Source organism: Scyliorhinus torazame, chromosome 21 (genome assembly GCF_047496885.1).
Source record: "Scyliorhinus torazame isolate Kashiwa2021f chromosome 21, sScyTor2.1, whole genome shotgun sequence".
NCBI lineage: Eukaryota > Metazoa > Chordata > Chondrichthyes > Carcharhiniformes > Scyliorhinidae > Scyliorhinus > Scyliorhinus torazame.
Genome location: NC_092727.1, coordinates 45136244 through 45149389, shown reverse-complemented (window position 1 = coordinate 45149389; position 13146 = coordinate 45136244). Strand labels below are relative to the sequence as shown.

General features: G+C 43.6%; 1 protein-coding gene across 4 annotated transcripts in view; it reads left to right on the top strand.

Moving 5' to 3' along the window:
- The window catches only part of robo4 (roundabout, axon guidance receptor, homolog 4 (Drosophila)), a 193072-nt gene that overhangs the window by 102600 nt on the left and 77326 nt on the right, over positions 1 to 13146 (top strand). For all 4 annotated transcript variants that reach the window (XM_072486727.1, XM_072486724.1, XM_072486725.1 and 1 more), the window contains exons 4-9: positions 615 to 735; positions 2369 to 2507; positions 3360 to 3487; positions 6618 to 6742; positions 7781 to 8006; positions 9383 to 9504. In XM_072486727.1, coding sequence (XP_072342828.1) covers positions 615 to 735; positions 2369 to 2507; positions 3360 to 3487; positions 6618 to 6742; positions 7781 to 8006; positions 9383 to 9504 — 861 coding nt within the window. The remainder of the gene's footprint in view (positions 1 to 614; positions 736 to 2368; positions 2508 to 3359; positions 3488 to 6617; positions 6743 to 7780; positions 8007 to 9382; positions 9505 to 13146) is intronic.

Here is a 13146-nt window from a genome sequence, read left to right as displayed (position 1 = left end):
ACATCTAAGGTTCTCCTTTATCTACCTGCCTTGTAACTTCCTCAAACAACTCTAATAAATTAGTTAGACACAATTTCCCTTTCACAAAGCCATGTTGACTTTGCCTGATAAAATCATGATTTTCTACGTATCCTGGTATAACTTCCTAAATAATGGATTCTAACAATGGTGATCGGAAATTCAATTATTGAATGGTGGAGCAGGTGCAACAGGCTGTATGGTCTACTTATGCTCTTAATCTTTTTGTTCACAACAATGAACATCCATTTTTTCACATATTGGGTAAAAGTCTGACTCTTGACTTGTTAAATGCATATTAAGACTGTGAGAAAGATTTGTCACAATGATCACCATCTTCTCAAAAATACCAAGTACACAATTAGACTCCAAACAGTGAAAGGTGATATCCTGACTCACATTCTAAGAGTTTCAGCTAAAGCAACTTGAACTGCTGAATAAATTGACTGTTCCACTATTGCCTAAGTGTAATGTAGTAAGCTCTGACTTTTTAAAAAACAAATTTGTGCTCAATCTGTTTAGCAAGGGAGCATCATTTAGAAAGCCTTTGTCCATTTGGATTTTGTTTCAGAACGGTGTTTTATCTTTTCCTGCAGATCACTGTTGACAAACTCATCATTTCCCACACTCACTGGAGTGATTCGGGAGTGTACATCTGTGTAGCAGTGAATATAGTGGGACGGCGGGAGAGTCAGGCTGCCCGAATATCCATACTGGGTGAGAGAAACCTTACAATTATTTCCAGAGTACTTGACTCCCTCACTATAGCCTGAGAACAGAATTACAAGAAGATGTAGAGTCTGTGGCTGGGATCTTCCAGTCCCATCGACAGCGGGCTCCCCACTGTGGGTTCTCTGCTGGCAGAGGGTGTGAACAACGGTAAACCCCATTGACAATGATTTGACTGGAAGCTCCCACTACCGACCAATGGGAGGGCCTCCTTTGATGTGGGAGGAGGGTGTGTGTGGAAAATCCCGCTCTGTGTTGACCAAATACTCCATGGAACATAAGGCCAATGATGGGATAATCTGTTTTTCGTGGTTTGATGGAATGTAGGCCAGGAAAATTCCGTGCTCAACTTTCAGCAATGCAATGGGATCAATTCTATCATTTCAGATGATTATTTAAAAAGAAACAATATATACGGCTGGGAAGAAGGCAGATTCTGTCTGTAAAACTTCAGACACTTTGACCAGTTTATTACTAAAACGTTTAACCCAGGTGCCTTTATATGCGAGATGAACAAAGAACAAACACAAGTTCACGGTTTAACCTAATTTTATTCACAGATCTCTCATTCACACAAATTATGACTCAGACTCACAGTTGAGCTGAATGTATTACCCACACTTAGTGAAGATGGCTGGCAAGGCTACGACCACGCGATGTGGATATCTTCTCTGGGCCTGAAACACAGGGTACCTTCTTCTTGCATTGGTTGTACCTGGGGTCTCCCAAGTTATCACTGAAGATGTGTTCCAATGTTTCTTCTTTTATACTGGTTCTGCTAGCACTGAGTCATAGGTATTTGCCCTGAGTTCTATTGCCCCATTCAGACTTGAACTTGTTAATGGGAATAAATAAGATACTCCTGTTCAGCCAAGGTATTTCAACAAGATCCATTGTCCTCTGAAACCCTCTTGTCTGACCAGCTATTAGCCCATTATGGAGTCTGATGGTCTCTTTTATTTGTCTTGCCACAAAGTTGATCACCTGTGTCTGCAAGTTTATTGCATATTCATAGCATGGTCTTGTTCGTTTATGTAAACGTGAGTGGGCAGTCACAAAATCATTATAATGATAACAAGTTTATGTGTTGATTTGAGTGCTCTTGCAGATGGCCAGTATCAATTCAGTCAGGGTCTCATTTGGCAGATTCTGTTCCTGGCCCATGTGTCTTATCAGCTTGCTCCCAGTATCACACAGGAGATTGGCAGTAGGCGAAATGCTCACTCAGAGAGCTGCTGCCGACACGATGCGCCAAATGGTCTCCTTCTGTGTTGTAACAATTCTGTGAATATCTATTTAAGCAACTGGATGTCACACCTCTGACCAGGTAGCACTGCCTCACTAGTATTTTTTGAGAGCTGAGCTGCAATCCAGTGTGATAAACCCACATTCTGCTCTTATGAATGCAGATTAGGTTTCAATGCCACTTTTGACTGATCCAGTGTCTGGACTTGCCACTGGCATGTCAGTCCTGCTGTAACTCAGATTTGTGAAATTACAATTACTCTCACAGTCTTTCATTCAATCTGGGATGATGAAATGGGAGAATGTCCCGCAGTACTGACCCCTACGATGATTCACTTCCAATGACGTAGCTCTAACTGCTTCTATCTTATTCCAGAAAAGCCAACCTTTATCCAGAGGCCGAGTGACACAACGGTAACAGTCGGGGATACAGTGACGTTTTCCTGTGAGGTCCGTGGCGATCCAATGCCACGTGTACACTGGCAGAAGGAAAATGGAGACCTTCCTACAGGCAGGTGAGTAAAAAGTGTCTTTAATGGACAGCTGAATACTCCAGGCAATTCGACATACTCCTGGGACTAAAACATTTTTCTCTTCTCTGACTGTTTCTCTGGAGGAAGCATTTGGAAAAGCAACAAAGAAGAAAGTTGCATTTATGTATCATCTTGCCCATCCTCTGGACACCCCAAAATGCTGCACAGCGAATTAAATATTTTTGAAATGTGGCCGCAGTTGTAACGTTGGACGCAGGGCAGTCTGAATTACAAAGGGAAAGGGATAAATATTGTTCAAGACACCAGCGAGAACTTCCCTACTCCTTTTTCAAGCCATCCATGGAATCTTTTATGCTCACTTGGGACTGTAGATGGGGCTTGACGTTTAACATCTCATCTGACAGTGCAGCTCTCCCTCAGTTGCTACGCTGAAATAGAAACCATTACTCTTAATATCAGACTTTCAAATATATGGTTTCCTGCATTTATCTTCTAAACTGGGCAGCACGGTGGCCTAGTGGTTAGCACAGCTGCCTCACGGTGCTGAGGTCATAGGTTCGATCCCGGCTCTGAGTCACTGCCCGTGTGGAGTTTGCACATTCTCCCCGTGTCTGCATGGGTTTCGCCCCCACAACCCAAAAATGTGCAGAGTAGGTGGATTGGTCACGCTAAATTGCCCCTTAATTGGAAAAAATAATTGGATAATCTAAATTTTAAAAAAATTATCTTCTAAACTGTATTTTGTTTTCGCACAGAATGGGGAGCTGCTAAGTTCCCAGGTCAGACACCACAGCATGAATTATTGCTTATTGGTGAGAAGGGATGAAAATTGAATTTGCTCTTTGTGCTCTGACCATAGTTTCGATTCAACAGGTACGAGGTGAACTCTGATAACACGATAAAGATTCATTACACAACTCCCAGTGACGCAGGCCGCTACACCTGCCTGGCGGAGAATGCGGTGGGTTCAGCTGCTGCTTCGGTCTCCCTCATTGTACGAGGTTAGTTTTGAGTTTGAAATGTTTGGCTGAGAACAACAAGAAGGGTTGGTAAGTGCAAAGCGCAGTAACCTGAAACCACATTCAACAAGAGATAGTGGTGGAAATCTTTCTAAGTTTAAAATACTGAAAAAAATAATAGTCTGAATTGTAAGGGTAAAAGCGAGAGTTGGTGATGTTTTGTATTGAAATAGTGGGGGGAGAGAGATTTGATGCTTTAAGTTGTATTGCTGACAGTTATTTCTGGGTCTTTGCTGTTACAGTTCTTTATGATCATGTATTTATAATTACAAACATATAATCAGACCCACATCTATGAATGGGAACTTGGTTTATTTCATATTAAATGAATGGGGTACTCTGCCCCAGAAGAATAATGATCCTTCTATCTTGGTAATGATGCACCAGAGATTATGTAGCATATCCATCGTGTTCTTCTGTTCACTTTAGAAGGTGCTATCTTAATCTTACTGTCCAACCATATTATTGAATCTTAGGCAAGCGAGACAAGGGTTATAGGGAGGCAAACAGGAAAGTGGAGCTGAGACCGCAGCCTGCTCAACCATAATCGTATTGAATGGTGGAGCAAGTTCGAAGGGCCGAATGGCCTACTCTTGCTTCACTGGCAGAGTTGCACGCTCCACCCAAAGGTAGGTTCAAAGGGGAGGGGGGAGAATACAATTGCATGGATGATTCCCCAGAGATCTCACCCGCCGTGACCCAGATGCAATTTCACAGTTGGGCGGGCAGGGCCTCCACTTAATGGCCACTTAAGAGTCTTTTCCCATCTAGCCTCAACTTTTAGGCTGGCGGAAGCAGGTGCGAGTAGAGTGCAAAATGGAGAAAAAATAATTTCTCTGTCTTGGGCAGGAAGGGGAGGCCCCTTCCCATCTGGGGTGCTCTTCCCTCCGAGACTTTGGATCTCTGGCTCCCCCTCCCCCACTGGCCTACTCCTCTGTCTGCCCGACACCACGATCACTCCTCTCCCAAGCCTCCAAGGCATTCCCTTCCCTCCAAACCCTGGAACCTACCTTGAGAAAAGTCCTGGGATTTAGTTCCAGGCAGAGTGCTGCAGTACCTGTTCCGACCACTGCAGTGCTGTGCCTGGATGGGTTGGTACTTCCTTCCAAGGCAGATGGAAATCCCGCTCACTGCCAATCAATGCTCAATGTGAGTGTTAAATGGCAGTGGGCTTCTGAGAGTCAGCGGTAGTGAATTTCTACCCTATGTTCCAATGGTCCTAAAATGAAGAGTTTAATTTCTTGAGCCAAAAAATTGCAGAAAACGAAACAAACAAAAAAGATGAACGTTAACCAACTTCTTCAAAATAGTGTCATGGGATTTTTTATATCCACATTTGAGGGCAAGCAGGATCCCCGTTTAGTATCTGAGCAGATCTTGGAAATCTGAAATAAATACTGAGTGCTGGAATAACTCCGGTCTGGCATCATCTGTGGAGAGAGAAACAGAGTTAAAGTTTTTAAAATTAATTTATAGGATGTGAGAACCGCTGGCTAAGCCAACATTTATTATCCATCCCTAGTTGCTCATGGTGCACTGTGGCATAATTAGATAGGCTTGACAGAGCAGTTAGCATTTTCCTTTCTTCCATTTTGTCCCTCAATCAATAGGCAGCAAAGGAATAAAAAATAAAAATAACTAAAAATTGGTCAGCATTTTGTGTAGCGTTCTGTGGATAGAGGGGAACCTGTAGATGTACTGTACTTAGATTTCCATAAAGCATTTGATAAGGTGCCACACCAAAGGTTATTGCAAAATAAAATGCTCATGGTGTAGGGGGTAACATATTAGCCTGGATTGAAGATTGGTTGGCTGGCAGAAAACAGAGAGTATGCATAAATGGGTCTTTGTCTGATTGTCAGGATGTGATGAACAGAGTCCTGCAGGGGTTTGTGCTTGAGCCTCAACATTTACAATTTATATCATTGACTTAGAGAGGGGAGTGAAGGCATGGTAGCTAAATTTGTAGCTGACACAAAGATAGATAGGAAAGTATGTTGTGAAGAAGACATACGGAGTTTGCAGATAGATATAGATAGGTTGAGTGATTGGGCAAATGTCTGGCAGATGGAGTATAATCTAGGAAAATGTGAAGTTGTCTACTTTGGCAGGAAGAATATAAAAGCAGATGATTATTTAATTGGAATGACTGCAGACGGCTGAGGTTCAGAGGAATCTAGGTGTTCTCATACATGAGTCGCAAAGGTTAGTATGCAGGTGCAGCATGTAATCAAGAAGCCTAATTGAATGCTATCCTTCATTACGAGAGGAATTGAACATAAAAGTAAGGATGTGCAGGTCAGGTGGATTGGCCATGCTAAATTACCCCTTAGTGCCCAAATGTTAGGTGGGGTTACAGGGATAGGGCAGGTGATTGGGCCTAGGAAGGATGCTCCTTCGGAAGGTTGGTGCAAACGTGATGGGCCAAATGGCCTCTTTCTGCACTGTAGGGCTTCTATGATTCGAGTTATGCTTTATTTACACAGAGACGGCATCTTGAATAATGTGTGCAGTTTTGATCTCCTCATTTAAGGAAAGATGTAAATGTGTTGGAGACGGTTCAGAGGAGGTTTACGAGATTAATGCCCGGAATGAGCCGGTTGTCTTATGAGGATATGTTGGAAAGACTGGGCTTGTTTCCACTGGAATTTAGAAGAATGAGGGTTGACTTGATTGAAGCATATAAGATCCTGAAGCGTATTGACAAGGTGGATGTGGAAAGGATGCTTCCTCTTGTGGGTGAGTCCAGAACTAGGGGCAATGTTTTAAAAATAGGATTTGCCCTTATAGGACAGAGATGAGAAAACAAATGTTCTCTCAGAGGGTTCTGCAACTTTGGAACGCTCAGTCGCAGAAGGGGGATCACTGAATATTTTTAAGATGGAGGCAGATAGATTCTTGTTGGGCAAGGGGTAGATGGGAATGTAGAACTCAATGTAAACAGATCAGCCATGATCTTATTAAATGGTGCAGCAGGCTTGAGGGGCCGAATGGTCTACTTCTGCTCCTATTTTGTAATTTGTATATTCGTATATAAACGATAGATGGATTATTGTGCCTGCAATGGATCTCACTGCCTTACTAGTTCATGATTTGTTTTTATTATCTTCAGATGCTCTTGACACTGGTCAGGGAGACAGGCAGGAGGATGTTCATCGAGAACTGTTGGATGTTAGGCTATACCTCGATAATGTTACTGCCCTTCCATCATCTTCACATGTCTATCTCCACTGGAAGGTAGATGTCTGATCTTTCCCCGTAACGTTCAAGCAATTACTGTTTTACTCTATATATGATTGCCACTAGGCTCACTGCATACTTGGTTTGGTATAATGCTCTGCTGATTTCTTGAAGCGTTTTCTTAATTATTTAGAAATCATTGAAAATTTTGAAGCGTTTTTCTCTTTAATTCAGAAGATAATATCTGTAGAGCATCATTTCCCTCAAGACAATAAATTAATGGGAATGATTCAATGGTCATGTAAGATGAATATTAACACACTGAGTGTTGGAGTGAACTGATGACAGAGAAACTCTTCTACTGTTGATTATAAGGCAGATCATTAAGACAGTGTATCAGGACCTTAACCCTACATTTAGTTCACACTGTAGTTAATTTAGGAGGGCAGGCTAAACAAATCTGATGTCCAACGTTGACATTATAAGTACATCCCTGGCATGGAGCCTCACATTGTACTTGGAATTGCACATTGGGGTTTCGTGGGAGGTGGGTTTACAAATCCTTGATATTCAAAGTAGATGAGCTTCTATCTGCACTGGGAGCTGCATTTGTAAAATTCACCCCTTGATACCAACGGTGAGAAGCCCGACAATGGCAGCCACTACCTTGAGAATACATTGCATTGATCTTCTGAAAATTGTTGTGTTCTGCTGAGAGTTATTCAGGACAGTCACATCCCTCTCAAGCAGCTTCAAAGAGGTTTAATACTGAGATCTGAAGTGATACTTGCCTAGACCAACTACTGTGTAGCATTCAATTCCTTTGGACCAGCTACTCTAACATCGGGTGAAATTCACAAATAAAATCTTCCAATAGCAGCTGCAGGATAAGGATCAAGTCTTGGAAATTGTAGGATATTGATGGGAATTATAGCAGTCTTACTACTGTCTTTAGGAAGCTCAACTCAGTTTTGTTCAACTCAGACATTCCACTTGAATTTTCCCATTTGATGAAATACATTCAAACCATTGGTCAAAGGGGAGCTCATTCATCTGCTCAAAACTCATTCAGTTTTCTCTCCTTGGCTTCTGCAGGTTATTCTGTCGTCTCAATACATTGAGGGATTTCATGTTTTTTTTCGTTCTTTGCTGCCCCCGAGCGTAGAATGGATGGAACAGCAGGTTCCCCATCCCCACGAGCGGAACGTAGTGCTCACCGCGCTGAGAAGGGGCTACAAGTATGAGTTCAAGGTTCAGGCATTCAGCGGAATGTTCTACAGTCCAGACAGCAACACAAAACATGGAAGGGTTCCCGAGGAAGGTGAGAGATGAAGACAGTAGATTGAGCCCTACAGTGGGTTTCATCTGTTGGAAAGGAGAAGACTAGGTCATGTCAGGGCTAGAACAGTGGTACTTGTGACTTACATCAGGGCTATCTTGTGTGGTCCTTTACAGATTTAGCTGCTATAGGGCAGCACGGTAGCATTGTGGTTAGCACAATTGCTTCACAGCTCCAGGGCCCCAGGTTCGATTCCCGGCTTGGATAACTGTCTGTGCGGAGTCTGCACATTCTCCCCGTGTGTGCGTGGGTTTCCTCCGGGTTCTCCGGTTTCTTCCCACAGTCCAAAGATGTGCAGGTTAGGTGGATTGGCTATGCTAAATTGCCCTTCGTGTCCAAAATTGCCCTTAGTGTTGGGTGGGGTTACTGGGTTATGGGGATAGGGTGGAGGTGTGGGCTTAGGTAGGGTGCTCTTTCCAAGAGCCGGTGCAGACTCGATGGGCCGAATGGCCTCCTTCTGCACTGTAAATTCTATGAAATCTAAGGTTGCTCAGTTGGAACCAATCTTGGCTCTGAGTCAGAAGGTTGTGTGTTTAAATCCCATTCCAGACATCTCGAGGAATTTTACAGCCTATGAAGTACTTTGTGAAGGGTTGGCTCTGTTGTAATGTAGAACGCACTCAGCTAATTTGCATTCAGCAAACTCCAACAAGCAGCAATATGATAATAACAGATATTCTGTGGGGTTTTTTTGTGATGTTGATTTAGAGATCAATGTTGACCAGGACACTGGGCACACTCACCTGCTTTTCTTCAAAACAAGCACCATGGGATCTGGTACATCAGTCCAACCTCATGACCACCTTCTCAAGGGCTATTAGGGATGGGCAGTATATATGCTGGCCTGGCCAGCGATGCCTACGTCCCATGAAAGGATTTTTAAAAAGGTTGACAGTTGGGGCCTTGGTTTCATGCCTCAGCTGAAAGACAGCACCTCCAGCAATGCAGCAATCTCTCAGTGCTGCACTAGATTTCTAGGCTCAAGGTTTGAGGGATCTTGGCCGGGTGGTTAACAGTGAATTTGAGTGTCTTGAGTTACAGCAAGATATAGATGGGATGGTCAAATGGGCAGAGAAGTGGAAGATGGAATTTAAACCTGAAAAATGTGAGGTGATACACTTTGGAAGGAGTAATTTGACAAGGAAGTATTCAATGAACTGGGATGTTCTGAGGAACAAAGAGACCTTGACATGTTTGTCCATAGATCTCTGATGGCAGAAGGGCAAGTTAATAAGGTGGTGAAAAAGGCATATGGAACACTTGCCTTTATTAAAGACATAGATCTTTAACGCAGAGCGGCTTTGATGAGAGTGCTTGGTATTTGCTATTAATCTTCTATCCTTGTGCTTCATGTTTAGTGCCGGATGCCGCCCCTCACAGTGTGATTGTTGCAAGGACAGAAAGTAGGAATGGCAGCATTGTAGTCAGCTGGGAACCCCCTCCTCCCGGGTCACACAACGGCATCATTAAAGGTTACAAGGTATGATTACAAACAGATAAACATGAATCGTATGCAGTCAATGTGGGAATAGTCATGGAAACCTGAAAATTAAGCTCAAATATGATATGGTCGCGCAGTGACTACATAACTGAGCTAGTAACCTTTAGTAACTTGAGGAAGCAGGTGGAAATTGAACATTCATTTATTTTAACTGTATACAACGGTCTACGTAAAGCAACATGTCATTCGCAGTACAATCCTTGCTGGGAGGACTAGTCTGTCTAGGCCCTGTTTTCGGCCACCTTTTATATCACTGCATCACGAGCCCCAGGCGAGTGGCCTCTGCCCCCTATTTGGGAAGCTTGTACTCCACGAGTCCATGGGAAGATGGTTATAACACAACCCAAAGGCCTAGAGCAGTGACCCGAGTTCAAATCCCACCATGGTAGCTCAGGAATTTAAATTCAATTAACAACCCTCAAATTTGAAAAAGGCTAGTATCACTATTGATCATTAAAAATAAGAGCAGGCCATCTGGCCAGTCGAGCCTACTCCGCCATTCAATAAGGTAATGTCTGATCTTATTGAGGCCTCAACTCCACCCACTGCCCATTATCCCATGAGCCCTTTACTGATTTAACAATCAAAAATCTGTCTAACTCAGTCTGGAGTATATTCTATGACCCAGGCTCCACTGTTCTCTATGGAAGAGAATTCCAAAGATTATTTGATTCTCTGAGAGAAGAAATTCTCCTTATCTTCATCCGACATGGGAAGCCCCTAATATTTAAACTGTGCCCCTAGCTCTAGATTCCCCAATAAGAGAAAACATCCTTTCAGCATCTATCCTATCTAGCAGCTTCATGTTTCAATACGATCACCCCTCGATCTTCTAAACTCCAATGAGTAAAGGGCACAACCTTTGCTCTAAACATCTTCATCCCAGGAATCAGCCTAGTGAACCTCCTCCAAACTGCTTCCAAAGCAAGTATATCCATCTTTAAGTAAGGAGAGAATTTGTGCAACCTCAAAGTTACCAGGTTGTTATAAAACCCTCCTGTGTCCTTATCTAGCCTGGCCTACTGACTCCAGACCCAGAACAATGTGGTTGACTCTTACCAAACCCAGAAAATTACTGAACAAGCCTCTTAGCTTTGTTCAAGAAGGTAGCTCGCCATCTACTTCTCAAGGGCAATTATGGGATATGAAGTAAATGCTGGTCCTGCCTGTGAAGACCATATTCCATGAAATATATATATTTTAAAGTGCCATGTGAAATTTAATCTTGAGCCTCTGAGAAAAGGTCCTGGCCTGAATACCCCTCTCCCTCCACCCTGGCGGGATTTGAGGTAGAGCAGAGGGCATGAAATTGCATGGTCAGGATTCCGGATTCCATCCAGGATCCTGCCCGCCCAGACTCGGGCATAACTTTACTGCGGGGCCTCAGACAAGAAGCCCCGCTTTTGCCCATATAAAGGCCATGTAAGGGCCCTTTCCAGCCCAGCCTCAATTTTCAGGTTGGCAGGCACTGTATAGTTGGGGGTGGGAAATAGAAACAAATCACTGACCTCGATCTTAGGCGGGAAGGGAGGGTAGCATACACCAATAAGAAGCTTCCTTCTGAATGATGGCACTGAACATTCTGGATCTCCCACCTCCCCACCCCGGCCTATCCTCCGATAAAACACTCACCCACCTCCCTCCCAACAATCCCCGCAACCTCCCAGGGCATCTGCTGCTGCTTACCTCAATCTGTTTCGCCAACAGCTCTCCAAGGCAAGACTTTCTTCCAAGTGCAGATGGCAGCCTTGTCTGCTGCCAATCAAAGTTAATTTGAGTGTGAAATGGCAGCAGGCCTGTTAGAGTTGGCATTACTGCAATAGGAAATGGTCATTTCAAGTTGGCATAATGTGGACTGATCTAAAGCTGATTGTTTCATCTTGCAGATTAAGACATGCAGAGGTTGTTACAATTTTGGGGAATGGTTATGGGGTGATGGTAATGCAGCAACTGGATTTTACTGGCCCCTGGGGATGAGCAGTAAGATGGGGAGTGGTCGTAGAATAGCCTGGGAGAGTAGGGTTGACGTGCCTGCCATTGTCTCGCCGCTGTGCCATCTTGCCCTCCCGCCCCCAACTCTATTGATCCACTTAAATGAGCAATTAAAAACCTCTTCCTGGCTCTGTTATCATTTTGTGCCTTAGGTGGTTGTGAGGGGTGCAAGTCTATTTCTGTGCCCTAATGACACTAATGCTTGGCTGCAGCTGACCAGATGTGTCCCTGGGTACTGCTGACCACTGAAACAGTGCCACCCGCTGCTTTCAGACCCATCAGTGGGACTCCCACTGCCAGACTCACGAAGGTCCTATTTCCTGGAAATTTCCTGACTCGAGCAAAAATCCGGTCTGATATGTCCAGCCATTTTCTCCACACCAGCACAAATTTTGGTTTTCCGGTTTCCTCAGCAGATTTCGACATCTTGAACTCCATTCTACTTCAGTAGTTCCTGTTCCTATCAAACATTTTGCGGGGACGACCTGCTTTTTCCTGCCCTTCTTTGGAGGGCTGCATAATGGACCTTGACTCATTGATGTTGTTTGGTTCAACATTTTCATAGGACATTCCCCAAAGGCACATCAAGAGCAAGCCTGTAAAATAGTCGCATGGACTCGAAACGTTAACTCTGTTTCTACCCACAGGTGCTGCCAGACCTGCTGAGTTTATCTGGCATTTTCTGTTTTTTAGTTTGGATTTCCAGCATCTGCAGCATTTTGCTTTTATTATCAGGAACAAGCCTGTTTCAAAGCAGTATATAGTCCAACACATAATCAGGACAGTGGCACACTGGTCCTTCACGCATATCCCAAACAATGTGCATCATATAGAAAATCTATCTCACATCACCAGTAAGCTGTGCAATCTGTGAAGCATAAGTTGCTTGTGGAAGATTCCCATATGGTCCCAAGCGCTGAAACTTCGAACTTGAACACTACACAATGCTGAATATTTGCCACCTCATGTAAACCCCGCTAAGTATCTGTGGCAATGCTATCAGTGATGTATGAGCAGCATGGTTGATGCCTTGTTACCAACCTCATTGGAAGTTGGCAGGTGTCCTTGGAAGACAACATTCCAGGAAACCAAAGTGAAAGAAAAACCCATAATTATATGGGCCAATAATGTAATTCAAGAGTTAAGACCCATCTTTCAGAATCACCCTGGGGCTGAAAAGCAGAATGAAGAAAGTGCAGTAATGTGATTAATGAGAAATTTGTGAAATCAAGCATGTGTTTTAAAAGGTAGAAAGAAAAGGGGATGTGTTTATCCCCCATCCCGAGATCTTGTGAAGCAATGAAGTAGAATAGAACCCATTGCCATGAATCTTGACTGCAGCAATGTGAAATAGTGATCAACAATTGTCTGCCAATCCCTAACTGGTTCCATGCCAGATGATTGCTGGCAAATGCCCTCACTTAATATGCAGATATTTCAATGACTGAATTTTTGATAAACATTTCCAGAACTCATTAGGGTTTGGAGTGGGGTGCGGGGGAGGATTGATGCAGTACACATTTAAAAAAGTACAATTACTACATAATATGTATTATCAGGGCAACATGGTAGCACAGTGGTCAGCACTGTTGCCTCAAGGACGGCGTCAAGGACCCGGGTTTGACCCGG